This window comes from Dreissena polymorpha, chromosome 15 (assembly GCF_020536995.1).
Source record: "Dreissena polymorpha isolate Duluth1 chromosome 15, UMN_Dpol_1.0, whole genome shotgun sequence".
NCBI classification, from domain to species: domain Eukaryota; kingdom Metazoa; phylum Mollusca; class Bivalvia; order Myida; family Dreissenidae; genus Dreissena; species Dreissena polymorpha.
Window position 1 is genome coordinate 426,218 of NC_068369.1, and position 17,200 is coordinate 443,417.

Sequence of the window (17,200 nt, forward strand, 5' to 3'; positions counted from 1 at the left end):
ACAGAATTTCATTAAAGTTGGCTAAAATGATATGAACACTGAAGTGATGTGCAGAAGTCATGAATCAGTCATGCTGGCTCAAGGTTTATTATCTCTTACTTCAAGATCAAAGGTTTGAGCTTCTATTTTCTTCTCCTTTTTATATTTCCTATACCATTTGAAGAATTTTCATGAACGTCAATCATATCTTTGCCGAGATTGATAGGGGTTCATGTGAGGTCAAAAAGTATTTAACCTGGTCAAATTAAAGAAAAAGCTTCTGTACACTATAGAAGTCAGATGTGCATTAAACATGGTCAAAACATTTGTTGTAATGATTTCTCAACCAAGTTTGAGAAAGGTGCAGGTCTGTTGAATAATGGCCTCCATTGTAGGAATAAGGCAGTTTTCCATGTTCATAGTGAATCCTAGTGAAGACGCCATTAGTAACATTTTTCGTCCAATCTTAATGACACATTTATTCTAATGATATCTTGGCTGATTTAGAAAATGGTGTCAGTACGTTGAAAACCATGGCCATCAGACAGGTCTGCTTGTCTTATTTGGCTGTAGTAAAGCCCTTAAAAGTTGCTCTTTTTACGTGAAACTTACCCAAAATCAGGTGAGTGACTGAACAGGGCATATGGCTTGTGCACAACATGTCCCAAATTAACCTGTGAAGTCCTCACAGGCTATACAGCAACAACACATACAGCCTAGTAGACTGGATCTTTGTTAGAGATTTCATTTAAACAAAAAATTGCACAAGAATTTTATCAATTTTCAAAAGAAATGCACTATACAAAAACATTATTTATTGAAAATAACATTTAAACAAACTGATGAATTTGCAAGATTATCATAAACAGTATCTATAAGGGCACATGTAACAGTTTATCAACAGTGACCATTAAGTTATTTAGTGACCCAGACAAACAATATGCATAACAACTTGAAAATGTGTGATGTTCTGGTAAATTAATGGTAACTAATAGTGTATTGCGTTTTAACCAAACAAGAGTTTTCTCCCTTTGATAGTTAAGTCCTTCCAACATTCATTTACTTACAATTGTATTGTTTTATGTTGTATGGCCATAATAATTATTAGGCATAATCCTTTATGTTAATCAATGCTGACGCTTGTACAACACAAGCAAATATAAGCTAATGTGAGAAAACATTAAACTCTGAGGTAACAATCAGCTAAGGCATATGGTATATCTATGCAGATTACGATTTAAATGGATCAGAGTTGTTGTTGTCTCCCTTAACCTGCTAGAAATCTGAAATCTGCTAATTGTTCACTGCCAGGTTTCAAAGAACTCTACAATCACGAAATAAATGTACTATATGAAACCAACACAATATTTGGAATTCTACAAAGTGATTTTATTTTTATTTATTCATGATAATGTAACAGTTACTGGTAATATACTTCGATCCAAATTATCATAAATATTTTTGCTTTTTCATGTGCTGCAAATTTGCGCATTCTTGTCATGATACTCAAAATACCTCAACGATGTAGTTACGAATTGTGTGCTACAGCAACAAGGGAAAAATAAACAAGTACTATGATTTCTAAGCTGTTTTCAATTTGCATTTTTAACTCTGGCTAATTGATGATTTGATAGCCCGATAACACACGTGCAGTACCTTTTCATCATGATTGAGATACATTTGCTGGTCAGTTTTTCAATCAAGGACAGCTCGGATCCTTAAGGCTTTGTGTGAATGTCTTTGTGTTCAAGAGGTTGTACATTTCATGAATATTTACATATCCTTCAGTTATGTGTGAATGTCTTTAAATAAACTCCAAAATTGGTGTATGTCTTTGTATACTTTTAATGAAAATCCAGACCCTACATGTAAGTGGTTTTACTTTAAGCGAATAATTACAGATCTTTTGGCTATGGGTGAATATATTTGTGTTCCAGTTGTTCTTTTAATCAAAACCTCAATTAGTGAAGGTATTTGTGCTCACCTAATTTTACCTTAAATGAATACTTAATTCCTAAATGCTATGTGTAATTGGTTGTAAGGAGTTTTGCAACAAATGAATACCCTTATTTGTGTTCGAGAAGTTACACTTTAAATGAATACTATTGATCAGATCCTTAATGCTAAGTGTTACTGTCTTGTGTTCAAGGAGTTATACTTTTAATGAATACTTAACATAAATGGGGGCAGAAGTGACATAAGACTGACCAGATGAAATAATGTCTTGAATAAGAATTTGAAGATTAAGAAGTTCTAATTTGTTTTCTTATCATGTTGTGCAGTGTGTAAGTACATACATGCATAGAATCTCAAAAACAAAAGATAAGCTTTGCAAAACTATGATATTATGAAATTTGATGGTTATTGTTAGGTTAAATATATAATATGTCAATGCCTAATTTGGTAGTTATCACATTTTCATCTGACCCCAGTCCTAATAGATGTTTTTTTCTTGTCATCCATGGCGCTATATGTGAAATCATTTTAAAAATGATATCATTATAATATGCAGAAAAATAAAATTGTATTTGATGAAAAGAGAAACATTTTGTTAACCATTATCCTTGCACAATCTTTGTTAATTATAACATTAATGTAGCATTAATAATGAATTTTTTCAGACACTCCGCTTATGATATGACATCTTTCATTAAAGTCTGCAAAATGTGATCCTCTCGCTTTGACTGCAGGTTTACCAGCATAGAAGTCACATCGTGCAAAAACAGGTCCTTTGCCATAAGCAGCCAGTGTAGCTCCAGACCAGTGTGCGCATCCACGCTGTCTAGTTTGGAGCCACTCTATCTGCTATTAACGCTTTGCATGCTGGGAAATTTGTCGTCTGCTAAAATGTTGTCTGCTGAATGTCTAAAATTAGCATTTTCTTCGATTTTTTTTCAAAGAATACTATCAGAATAGCAAACAGTTTGGATCCTGATAAGATGCCACGTTCTGTGGCGTCTCATCTGTATCTAAACTGTTTGCAAAGGCCTTCAAAATTCGGTTCCAGCACTGAAAGAGTTAAGGATACAAAACCATGACTGAACTGTGATACTGCGCAGGCTGGTCTGAAGCTATGCTGGCTGCATGTGGCATAAGACCCATTTTTGCATACTATGGCTCATATGTTCTGGCAATAAACTGGTCAATCAGGTACTTGCAGAATTATTTTGTTTATAACTAAACGAAACACAACACAAAGCAAGTTTAAATTTTCCACTTTTATTCTTAACTAGGCATAGTTACCAAAAACTGTTGTACTTTCACATTAACAAGAGCATAAGATGGCATGGGTACAATGTAACAAAATCATCTTATACCACAAACATGTTTAAATGTGTTAGAGCCCAAAGCCAGGTATCTGGCTACAGAAAATTTTACTACAGATACTTGGTTCTGGCTTTAACTTTATTTCAAAGTGGCTGATAAGGGGGAATGAATTGTGACTTTTCTAGTACTTGTCTGTGTATCACAGAGAAACTTGCAGATGGATTTCAGGGCGATTAGCTTTGAATTGGACTGAATTTTATTTTAAATTCTGAATGTCACAACGGTATTGACAAACTGTCAGAAATTTCACCCAAACAGTCTAAAATAGATGCAAAGCAACCGTATTGTGATTGTCAAGGACTTGTTTCTTCGATTTCAGACAGGTACATATAACAAGCATTGAACTGTCAGAACAGAAATAAAGTTGCCGTGAATGAATAAAGCAGCTTAAACACTTCTGTACCAAACTTATTGTGAAAAAAAATCACAAAGAAAAAAAACAAAAGTTTCAACTTTCCGGTATAAAACAGATGGCATGAATACAAATGTTTGACTAAATACATAAATACCCCTATTCAACTACTTCGAATGAAAACTATATTATTCACTATTTTGTTCACATGAAATAATTTTTCAAACAAATGTTGTAACAAACATCTTATACTGCTACTACACATTATTTAAGTTCTAAACAGATACAGATTTGTTTCTTTACTAATTAATGGCACTACTGTAAATCTCATTTCTTTCTTTCATTACAATAAGACCATACTTCACAACAGCAGTTATTATAATAATAGTGAAATTGAGTCCAAACATGTTTCTGTTACACCAGTTTTGAAACTGCTTGTACTTGATGTTATAAACAACATATGCTGTACAATTAAAAATATATAATTAACTAATAATTTAAAAATGACAACTATGTATATATGATGATAAAATGTTGATTAAAACAACAATGCACAAAACAAGAAAACAGCTTGCCAAGAGGCAAAAAAGTCACTAACAACTAGAAAGCTAACATCAACTAGAATATTGTGTTTTTCAGTAATCACATATTTTAATTAATTTATTTCTGCATTAGAGTTTATTTAAATACAAAATAGTACTAGCCTGTAAAGGGCTCAAGTTGCAATTAAATGACCGCTAATTATAGGGGCAAAGTTTTTTAGGTAAACTGGCATTAAAGTGTTTACTAACCACTTCTTCTTGTTTATTGTGTACAAAAGGTAAAGGTTGGCTTAATTCAGCAAAATCGTATAATAGTGAACATTATTCACAAGTAACAAACAAACAACAATAATCTGATGATTTTTTACATTAAAAGTACTATGCTAAAGTAGTGGTGTTCAGATTTTCCTCAATGCATTGCCTTTTTCAAGACATACAAGATAATGAATTGAACAAATTGACCCTATTTCAGTATAGAATCTTGCAAGGTCTGTCAACAACAGATGGAAGTCCCAGTTCATTTCAACTGACAACCTATGTTTGGAAAGCACTTCACAGTGAAACTGCGCCACAGTTGCCATGCTAATAAAATCAATCACAAAATAGTGTGAAATCAGTCACATATAGTCTGAAACCAATCACAACATAATGTGATAACAATAAAGTAAGGAACCAATCTCCCTGAGAAGAATGTCTTCAGTGATTCCTTTCTAGTCCAACGGAATTACTTTTACCACTGTTGGGCTTCTTGGAATTGAGCCACTATAGGCCAGAGTTTGTAGATCACAGCTAGTTTCCCTGCGCCGAACATGGCGCGGATTCTGCTACAGAGTCACATTTCCTGGAGATGCGAACATCGCCTTAACCCTCCGCTACACAGCCTGTCACTGGAATATGTACGGTTCACCTAATATCACAATTTGCACCACTGCAATATCCAGAAGCCAAAACTACTAGAATGCTAAGGAAATATACGCAAGACAGAGCGCTAGTGGTTTCCGCTATTTTGTCCAGTCAATGAGTTAGTGGCGTTCTCTGAATGTTTCACAAAATGTTCTGAATCTTTGTGATCCCCTGAATTCGATTTCTCCTCTTCAATGTCAAACTGAAATTTGCTTTCTGGGGTTCGATCCTCGGCTGGTTTTGTGTTGGAGAAACTTGTTGACGGGCTTATGGGGATCATACTTTGGTAGAAGTCACGGTTTTCCTCGACCTGATCAAGTATTTCCTGCGCATCTGGGTATACCAGGTCCGCCCAGGTCTCCCACAATGGGTGGAGGATGTAGTCAATAAAACCCACCTGCAAGAAAAACAGAAGTACATTTAGAGAGGGTACATTTGGTATTGTATTTTCTAATGGATATATATGTAGGTAGAGATACATTTAGAGAGGATATTTTTTAATGAATTTTTAAGTATTATTCATGTATCATTTATCCAGAAAACAAGCTTAAGGTAAGATGGAAAAAGTGTGTGTAAGAACTCAACTACTGGGTATTACCGGCATCAGTTTAATGGTTATTATGGAGATATTATACAAGTTTAAATACTGCTTCCACATTTACTTGTATATGACTTTCATTCAAGTCAATATCAAAATTTTATTTTGTGATGTCTAAAAAATATTATGACTAAATACGTGCTTTGATTTTCTAGGACTAAAATTTTACCATTTTTTTGTTCAAAACATTTTGCAATGGGGGTTATTTTCATGCAACTCCCATTACCTGTGATTTTTCCACTGTGGCTGTTAGTTTGTCACACATTGGACTCAAGTCCAGTCCTTTTTCACGCTCCATGTCCCCCTGTCTGAAAAACTCCATCATGAGGCGTTCAAGCCACTTCTGGTAGATTCCCAGCGGCTTTGTGGGGTTGCTCAGGTCCGCACAGTGCACCATGTTTTGGAGGACCTGATAAGAACAAGAAAATGTGATAATCATGCTTCAGTAAATGGCTATGAACTACTAAATGACTGATAACGAGTTTGTTTGCGTGGTTGTTGGATCACGGTTCAGTCATGAAAAATGTGTGAATGTTTATAGGTATTGGGAAAATCGTGTCTGACATATCTAATAAGAGGCTCAACTGTACACATTTAAGGTCCTATATTGCTCTTTTCCCCTTAAATAAATGTTAATAGATTGTGCAAAAAGAATAAAGCACTAATTAAGAAGAGAGAAAGAGAGACAAAAATGCATTCATAAAATAAATAGTTTGAAGACATCTTTTGTTAATACCCCTTTTAGATCACATTACATTTTTAAATTCATTAAATAACCTATTCTTAAATATTTACTTTAATGGAAAACACACCACAAACAAAGAAAAAACATTTTAAAGAGTAATTACCTGAATTCGATCTTGATAGTTGTCTAGCAGCAACACGCCCGACCCTGCGACCTTCTTAGTCTCAACCATTGTCTTCAGGTCAGCAAGAAGTGTCATGTGCTTGGACATGTCAGTCGCCAGTACCATGTCAATGCACATCTTGCGCAGCGTCTGCCGTTGCTTCTTGCTCAGGTTCACGAAGATGTCACAGTTCTCCTCCTGGAGCAGCTTGAATGCCACAGCCAGATGGTGGTTCTCCAGTACAGACTCGTCGTTGTACATCAGCGCCAACTCTGAACCTGAACACGAGGGCAGAATTGTTAGCAAGGTCATTTGTAAGATAAGGATTAGTTAAGACAAAGTTTGTTAGGTGAACAGACCTCTCCCAGTCCTTACAATTGCCACTAAATGGCAATTAAATATTCAAATAAACATGATTACTCTTTGTTTTAAACAGAAACACAAGTACTTGAAGTCTAATGTTACCTTTGAAATGAAAAATATTTGCAATAATTTTTGAGAGTTAGAAAAAGAGGCCCCAAAACTAGTATTTGTTAAACCTACGTCATATGGGGTATACAAACCAAAAACAATTCATAACAGCGAGAAAATGGCAAAATGTTCAACATTCAGTAGTTACAAATATTGTCTCAAATGTCTTATTGATGGCATCTGATGACCAAAGTTCTATAGGTGCTGCCAACAATTTACTGTTGTCTAACCTACACAATACTTAGGTAAGATCAAATAAGTATGGACTATAGAATATCACGACATTTTGTTGGCTGTGCAATAGGGTGTGTTTATATGGCAAGATGTAAATATGACAAAAGGCAAGGACATACTCTTCAGCCCATTGTTTTTTAAAACAATACTTCATACATTTAGGTTGATCAATATTATTGGCAAAAATACTGAGGTTAATGTAGAATAGCTTAAACAGTGTGGGAATTCAATACAAAGCCGAAAAGCCCAAGGAATGCGTATGTGCAGACATGGCTATAGTGTGAGGCACAATGGATAATGCATGGAACCGATGCCAAGTTTCAGGAAGGTTTTATCAGAGATCTGTACAACAAACTCGGGCAGACGTATAAAAGATCCCCCATAAAAACACTATTGTCAATCAAGTACAAGAAAAATGAGGTTAATGTAAACTATTTTACTACACAAACATGTGCACAATACCATCAGGCATAAGAATTCAATAGTTAGTGAGCAAACTGTCCTCTGTCAATGACCCGAACAAGTTGACCGAAATATGTACCTAACTAAACCAATAATTTGATTATCTGAAATAACACTGTTTGTACTGAACTGAAGCAAAATATAGAGTCAGATTATTATCATCAGTAGTCCATTGATTATCAGCAGAAGGCAACAATACAGTATTTTATTTGTTGAAAGTAAACAACATTGAACGGCTACATACTTGTATTGATAAGGAACTGGTTTGTGACGCCTGGGTGATCTACGTCATGAATGGCACTAGCAAAAATGGCAGCCAAAATCTCTAAGTCGGTGAAGACATTCTGAAAATAAACAACAACATGTTTGCTACAATAATTATTCTGTTAACACATGCTAATATGCTAACTTCTGTTTGTAAGAAATAGTAACAGTTAACGCTGACATGGTCTCTTATATCTGTCAACAAATGATATCTTTGTCAGTAAGCTATTCCCATCATTGCGTCATACTATCTGTGAATAACATCATATACTTTAACAAACTGACAAACAAAAGCGTTTGAAAAGACACAAACACTATGTACGAAAGGAATCAACATTCTAAGCAGACGTTGTTCCAGTGTCAATGACTTGAACCTTACAAGTTTCTCACCAATTTACATGGCCTCCTATGAGGCTTATCTCTGATATTTCTCTCAATTCTTCAAGCCCCAGACTTTCTAATAGATCATTGCCCCCAGATTAACCAACAGTTATCGGGGTCATATGACACATTGATCACTAAACACTCTAACAATAATTATATAAATATGAAGTGATAAAAAAATATCAGAGATTTCAAAAACAAAGACAAAGTGTGTTGGCCCGACTATTGCGTGTAAAGTGGTTAAACATTTTTAGAGTTTAAAAACATTCCTGAACAAAGTCAATGACTGTTGAATTGTTGATCTACAATTTGCAGGTACTTAAAATAACTCCTTACTTAAGGAATTATACTAGGCCAGACACAGCTTGATTTCTACAGAAGCTATTCGACTGCTAGGGCAAGCAGAATTTCTCTTCGTATTACAAAATAACCAGAAAAAGCTGTTAATCAAACAAAGAACTTATAGGAGGGGTATGTTTAAAAAAATGTGCAGACCATTTCTTATGGCTGTAAATGTAAGTGAAGCTTCGTAAAAATTACAATTATTTTTCAGTCTATGAAAAAGCGGGGTATACCAATGTTTGACAAAAGAAATAAAAGCTTTTTGTTTTTTTATTAATTTAGACCAATGAAAATGCAACTTATATTTACCTCAAGAGCTTGAGCAGAGAGGAGAACATGTGTAGACTGCGTGACGTCTGCTGCGTGGATGCAGTTGTGATATGGAACGTCAGCGTGATAGTGATCCTCGAGATGCATGAGATAAGTGATCAGTGTGGTAGAGGGGATATTGAAAATGTTGCATAAGTTTCTATCCTGAAAATGAGAAGAAAAATACATGTGGTATTAGCTATTTAGCTAAATAGGATATTGAAAACGTTGCAGAAATTTATCCCTTTACCACTTCCATACGTATTTTGACGTGTTTTTATTCCCTCAGAAAGTTAAATGAAATTTAAGATCTCTCTTACTAGATTCAAGTTTAAAAGGCTTCATTTCCAACCCTAAGATACTGAAGAGCAGCAAACAGCATAAAACCTGAACAGACTGTGAGTTACTCCCAGGCTGTTGTTGTTTAATGCTGTTTGCACATAGCCATTTTCACTTTGCCTCTGAGTGGGAAAGGGTTAAATTATGAAAACAGCATAAAAATATTAAAGTTTAATTTTAGCAAATTATTAATCAATAATATTTCTCAGCTTCATTAATAATTGAAGTAATTGCTTTACTGGTTCTTGTACAGTTCAATACGAATTTATAATGACAATATGAATGACACAACCGTAAGATATATGTAAATATCCCACTTAAACTTAACCCAGATACATTACCATGGAATGTTGGTATCAGATAAGAACTGAGAACATAAAATCCAAGTTACCTGGAATATTTTATAGGTAACACATGTAAGAGGTCTTTTGTTGGAGTATTCTGCAATTTTGAACATATCCACGCCCCATTTGTCTATATCATTCAGCAGCTGTAAGAGAATAAAACATTTTCTGTCACAAAGATGAAACTAAAAAACTTCCTCGAATCAATATCGCAAAATCATAAGCTGACACACTTTCAGGACTCGTCAGGGATATTTTTTATTAACCTTTTGTTAGAGCCTTACATCAGCTATAAATGTTAAATGCACTAACATTTCTAGATCATGATAAACACTCTGGAAGCGCATCATCATTGCTAATCAACATGCAGATCACGATAAAACTTCAGCGAGGAAGTTATATATTCTAGGTCTGAATGTCTGCAATCTGGAACGTTATACTTAATGTTACATAAAGCTCTCATTTATAATTTATAACTATATTGTTCAAGTGTTTTTATTTCAAACCAAATATGAGTACATTTCAACTCCAGTTAACAATCACAAATTCATCACACATAAAGGTCCCTTGGTTTATACATAAACTTTAAATCTTTTAAATAATGTATCATAGTTTGACAATCCATCCAATGATGCAATTTCCATAGAGATCTGTCTTAATGATGCAATTTCCATTGAGATCTGTCTCAATGATGCAATGTCCATTGAGATCTGTCTCAATGATGCAATTTCCATTGAGATCTGTCTCAATGATGCAATTTCCATTGAGATCTGTCTCAATGATGCAATTTCCATTGAGATCTGTCTCAATGATGCAATTTCCATTGAGATCTGTCTCAATCTCAACACATGCAAGTACCTTTCCAAGCTCTTCTTTATGAGGTGTTTCGACGCCGTACTTTGGAACTTGCCCAGTGAAGCTATTAGTGTGTTTGAGTTTACGAACCCCGGTTATCTGGGTCATAGGACGTCGTTTCCCTGTGTCCTTCTGTTTCTCCTTTTCTTTAATGTTTGGCTCATTCTCTTCTATCTTGAAGGATGGAATATCAAGCTCTTGTTGTTTGTCTGCAATGGGACAGATTTCAGAATGTTTAACTGGTGACAAAATATCAAACTGTCTTAATGTCCATAAGTTTTCTTCCCCTATATAGTCAACCAGTACCTAGCCTCTGTTTTGTCCTTTTCAACAAAAAACATGTGTACATAAAGTTCATGAATGCAGGATTATTGGTTTACATTATGCAACATCATCAGTGTATATTTATATACCCTGAAATTGGGCACATGTGCTTGTGGATTCTATTGATCTGTAACACCATTATCTGCAAAGAAGTGGGTTTTTTTTGTGACCCAATTATCTCTTATACAAGGTGTTAAACAGGTTTACTCTTTTATATAAGTTAAAAACCATTATATAAATGGGACTTATTTAATCTATTATATAAGTAACAATACAATATGTATGGGTCTTTTTAATCTATTATATAAGCAACAATACAATAATATTAATGGGACTTTATTGCAAACAGGAGAAAGGTTACAATGGTCTTTAAATGTGACCTTTGTCTTCAGTCAGTGTCACTAGTTGATTTATTTTTATCAAGATCCGCTACAACATTTGAAATACATTTTAAACAGCACCTGTTTTGTAATTGCTAAGAGTTATGATGTTATGAAAAGCTATATTAATATGCTAAATGCAAATTAATTTATTAACCATTTTTCATGTTTAAGGAACTTGCCTTGATACATACACACAACTATTAAAGTTAAATGGAAGAGTAAGATACATTAATGTGTCCTCAATTTTCAATGAAAGCCATTTTGTTTGAAATCTTTGTCTGATAAATTACCATAACATGATAAATTGAGGTTTTGAATTAGGTTAGAGTGTCAACTGCAAGTTGAAACTTGGTTTAAGATTGTAATACTGAATGGTTTAGTATTTGTCTATTTGAACAAGTCACATGAGATGATAAAGGCTCAATGAAAACGCGGTTACAAACCACGGAGAGAATGAGCATGTCACCCAGTGTGTGACCAAGGACTGACCCGACCACTGGCTTTGTAATGTATACAAATGATATCACTTCAGTACTAAGTATTTGCGTCATTGCCAGCTTTTAAAACTCTGAATTGAAGTGCCCCACTGCCACAGACTTTGTTAGTTTAAATGCAAGTTGAGAGAGAACAAACATCAGAAAAAGTACATGTCAATCAAGTGTGTCGGGTAAAAAATTCAAACATCTGATCCATTTTTTGACAATTTAATTAAACAATAAAAAGACAGCAATCAAAACTGGAAAAGTTAAGGAAACAGCAGATTGTTACTGAAATTTACCCCAAAAAAGCAACAATTCATTCAATTTAACCAATTGCAGGCTGGGAAATTTGTCGTCTGCTAAAATGTTGTCTGCTGAATTTCTAAAGTTAGCATTTCTTCGATTTTTTTCAAAGAATACTATCAGACTAGCAAACAGTTTGGATCCTGATGAGACGCTACATTCTGTGGCGTCTCATCTGGATCCAAACTGTTTGCAAAGGCCTTCAAAATCCGGTTCCAGCGCTGAAAGGGTTAAACACACACAAATAACAATCTTAAACGAGCAGTAAGGGAAATAAAATTGAAAAAAAGATGTTTGTAAATAGCAAACCTTTATGCCAAATGGCTTTATTCCCTTGAAAAATGAATATTCCAACACTTCCATTACTGTTTCGACGTTCGATCATCCTATTAATAATATTTTGCTTATGCTTTACATAAGCTTTTATTTATTCTACAAGTCCTGTATGCCTCATTAACTAGATATTTTCCACAGGCAGCATTTAAACCAACAGTCTTAGATGTATAACTTCTATGTCCACTGCGAAAATGATGCCAACTCCCACCTACACTTGTACCTTATAGGTAATCTGACTATAAGCAATGCTTTTCCAATGACTATTTTACCATCAATGAGATGATTATGAAAGTATTGGAAAGGTAGAGAAAGGGAATAATGGCTTCCAATGAAGTGTGAAAGTATTGGAAGGTCCCCTGTGGATACACATTGCTGATATAGAAGGCATAATGTTCTGATTGGAGTCCAATTGCATCAGGTATGTTGACAAAGCTTCTCCTGTCAAATTTGAGGGTAATCATGGGGAGGGGGCAAAGCTGTCACTTTCAAAAAACACTATCAAAGAGTCTTTATAAAGTACAAAGTTGTTCACATTACCTCAATTATAAAAACTCAATTACAATTCTGTTTGTATTTTACTTCTTTCAGAACCAAGCTGACATCATTATTTGCCTAATTTGTATTTGCAAATGTCACAATTATTATTGCATCTTAAAAACATTTTACAGCCTCTCCAAATTATCTCATTTATAATTTTCTGTAAAGGTCACTCTTTTTAAAGACACAGTATTAGACATTTCTAGGTCTTCCTCCGTCATTAGAACGCATTCAAGGTTTCCTGATAAAAAGAATTATGCGAGAACGTGATCATGAGCTGCCACAGGAATAAGTGTCTCCGGAGTCCAATAGAAGCAGATAACATGCATTATAAATCTAGATATATTGCCTTTGCTAATGACTGTCACAGTTCTATACCAAAACCTTTTTACTCAAGTTTCTTCTTCTATGCATTACATTGATAGTTCCCTTGCCTGGCCAATATTTTGTTCCAGTTAATGTTTGCTAAAGATAAAAGCTTTTCTCTAGGTCCTTAAATTTCAACCACTTGACTGAATAATGACACTTATTTTTTTGATAAACAACGTGGTGAACTAAAATAGATCTACCAGCTCCATTGAACTAGCATGCAGACATTAAAACGCCTGATATATATATATATTTCTGCCAGCCCATAATAATGATAAATTACATGCAATAAATATATAAAGGAAACAATCTTACCAAAAAACAATATACTCTGTTTAACACCTTTCTTTTAGCATACTGTACAGACTGTGCATTATACTTAGTAATCCATATAGCAAATTACAATGAAGTACTTAATATTTAAAAGATAAATTGCCACAAAAAATCTAAAAAAATATTATAATTAATAGAATTGTATACTGAACCACAGTTTTATTTTCTAAGAAAATTGTAAAATTCAGCAGTTTTTATGCATTACATTCATAATATAGCGCTTAAGGAGTAATATCTGCCATTGTTGTGTTTTCCCAATGATTAATTTAAATACAGTCTCTGACAAAACATTGTCCTTGAATGCTAGTTGAATAACTGCAGTGCTTTTTCAGTTTTCATTAGCTAGTTATCGATGGATTATAAGTGCTGATGAAAGAAATGAGTGTTGTTTTTTTTACGAACATTATTTTAAAGGTTTTTTATGAGATAGAGTTATCAATAGGCCTAGAGTGCTTATGACAGTCCAGGGTCAAGAGCATGCAAAGCTTCCTCAGTTGACCCACTTACTTAAGTGTTGTCATGACACTTTCAAAGGTTCCACTTCAATACTGTATATCATGTTTGAATGAACTGGCCCTGCACTATTCTTGAACAATGGTCTACTTTAGGTTAATAGCTAACAAATAGTGTTATAAAAATTATGACTAAAAGGAATGTAGCTTTTTGCTCCATTGTTTAGAAAATCTTAAACAAACTAAAGTATATATGAAGTTTAATTCAGGCAATATTTATGATTGGTACATGAAAATTGATATTAACCAAGTTTTAGTTAGCCAGTAAACTTAATACTTAGATCGAATATCAATTGCAAAGCTGTTATTTAATGTCATTGTAAATAACAAGTGCAAAGAGATTAAAGCAATGTTCAATAGTTCCACTGCACCATTTAACATTAATCCATCTTATAACTGACAAATAATGGACAATTACAATTGACACCCAATTATAATGTCCTATTAAGAACCCATCACTTATTATTAATAACCCCCAAGCCTTATGACTGGCTAACAGTTCTTCCAAATCGTGTGCAGCTCATTGACTGATAAAGACATCCGAAAATGTGTAAAGGTGTGAAATCAATCGTAATTGTTATTGTAATTGCATAACAAATATGTTGGCTTGAAATTTGGGTCATCCAACTAAACTAAAACACAAATATTTACACAGTTATGACCATTTTTTTTTTTAATGATTTCATAAGTGAAAATAAAACTCAGACTAAATTTGTTCAATTAATTATTATAATTATTAATAAGAGGCCATGAAATTATGATCACCGACTACCAGAATTCACAACGCTTGCTATTGGTTGGAGTTTATGAAATTCAGTCTTTTACAGTTACTTACATGTGAAGTTGAAATAGATGGGACACAACACGTTACGGTTATCTGGCGCAGAGTACACCCCCATGGTGCTTTTGGATATAAATTCTTCTTGGTTTGGTACCATAGTATCCACAAATCTATGTATGCATGAGTCTTTAGATAATAAATGTCCACGGCAATACAACCTTTTCACGTCGGGAATGTACATTAGAAGCCTTGATGTCCACAGGTTCAAAATACTTTTTTCCACTTTCTCCACTCCACTCTTAACAGTTCAAATCACTATTAATATTTTTATCAATAATATCAAATACTTTATATGCAACTGTCACAAGTTCAGTTATGAAACAGAAATGCTTAATTTAGTTTAATTAGTTTTTTGTTCACAACCCAGTGTCTCATTCACTTCTAAGAGTTAATATTAAAATATAACTATGTGCGTTCAGCAAATGAATAGATCTTAGTTCAGCTCACAATATATCCTCACTCTCTGATAGCCAGTGTATAGATATTCTCCTTCGACAAGCGTACAGATGTTATATTACACCAGCATTATACACCGTCTCGCTCAACGACTTCTTGTCCAATCAGAATGCAGCTTGCCGTCAGCACTGCCTTTTATCAATGTAAATTGTTCAGCTGAAGGGACGTATACCTCATTATACTAACTACCTACCATACTTAAGTTAAGGTAAGCTGCCATGTGTGAAAAACCCATGAGGGAAGGGTGATTTATGAAGCATGCAAGATGAACTGCTATTAATTGTGTCCTTAATTTTATATTCATTTCCTTGTAAGACAAAGACAATCTGCATATGTTTATACAGTTTGAAGACATGAAAATGGTGAAAAAGATTTCATTATTAGACAGTCACAGCTGAGACTTAATTGGTTGTAAAATTTAACAATTAGCATAGATACTGACAACAAGGAATCACAGCGCTTCAGGCAACATAATTTTCTTTTCAATAAGATTGGACAAGACTCGCTGTTTAAAATTAAATAATTTATTTTAAGTTCCAAGTAAACAAAACACATTTGAGTTTAATGAGAGTAATTAGTCTCAAGGCAAATGTCGGGAATGTACGTATGTGTGTGCACTTTTTGCTGAATAGCATCATGTGGATGTTCTAGAGATAACTTAGTCCAAAGATAACCAACAAACCCAATTTGTATGAAAGTGTATCAAACATGATGATAAGTAGATGATAGGAATGGGGTTTTCTAAACATTATTGTATCAATATCACGTAAACATTCTAAACATAATACCTAACAAAAATAATTTAAAAAAGATTTGAACACATTAAACTTTGACAAGAATTGTAGTCACTAATTAGGTAAACATACTTTGGTGTAAATGGGGTTGAAACTTAACAGCACACTTTGGTGTCAACCAGGCTTTAAACGCATTTTTTATTTAATGCGTGCTGTGCATTTGATATTTGGTTTCAGCAATTACAAAATAGAAGTGGTTTTCAGTGGTAAAACACCTGGATCCTCCTCTTTCTCTTTATCTTCCTCTTTCCCAGCATCACAATAATCACACCCATATTATTACAATGTACAAACAACAACAACATAATCAAAATCCTAATTGTCAGTAAGATCAACATAATATTCAGCACTGTTGTCATTACTGCATTCTTTAATATTCATTGTAGACAACGTGACATTTAGTACATGGATCAAAGTTGGATGAGTGAAGATTCAATTGTTTGCTGTTCTGATTATGAGGGGGTAAATTAACTGTAATTATGACAATAATGTTGCTATGCAGACAAGGAAAATGTTTTAAGAAGGATATGAATATGTTGTTGTTGTCAATGATCATCATAGTAGTTATAATACTGCTGCTGCTGCTACCTGATGATGATGATGTCAAAAAATATTGATGGAAAATCTAACGCTTTTGTTTGTTTAACACAGAAGTTGGGTTGACATCAGATTTCACTGTACAACCTACATAAGATCTAAACATAAATCACACATAAACATATAGTACTATGCTGAAACTTTCAACAGGATATCCCATGAGAACATTTTGGGTCAAATTATCCAATGTTCATGATAGACTTCTGTGAAGAAAGCAGATTAATGTGTGAATAAATTGTTACTTTGAAAGCGGTTTATCAGTATCTTACTTAATAAACTTCACTCATTCAAACCAAGTTTTCAGAACATTTCATTCAAATAATCAAATGTATATGATAAATAAGGTAACTGTTTAATTGTGTGCTATGAGGACAAATCTCGGT

General features: G+C 33.9%; 1 protein-coding gene across 1 annotated transcript in view; it reads right to left on the minus strand.

The window, feature by feature from the left end:
• Positions 1–5,188: 5,188 nt before the first annotated feature.
• Positions 5,189–17,200, minus strand: part of LOC127860766 (cAMP-specific 3',5'-cyclic phosphodiesterase 4C-like) — a 505,962-nt gene continuing 493,950 nt past the window's right edge. The window contains exons 11-17 of the mRNA XM_052399042.1: positions 10,557–10,762; positions 9,746–9,844; positions 9,016–9,180; positions 7,961–8,060; positions 6,550–6,827; positions 5,928–6,110; positions 5,189–5,500 (exon numbers count right to left, since the gene is read on the minus strand). Of these exons, the coding sequence (XP_052255002.1) occupies positions 5,189–5,500; positions 5,928–6,110; positions 6,550–6,827; positions 7,961–8,060; positions 9,016–9,180; positions 9,746–9,844; positions 10,557–10,762 (1,343 nt within the window). The remainder of the gene's footprint in view (positions 5,501–5,927; positions 6,111–6,549; positions 6,828–7,960; positions 8,061–9,015; positions 9,181–9,745; positions 9,845–10,556; positions 10,763–17,200) is intronic.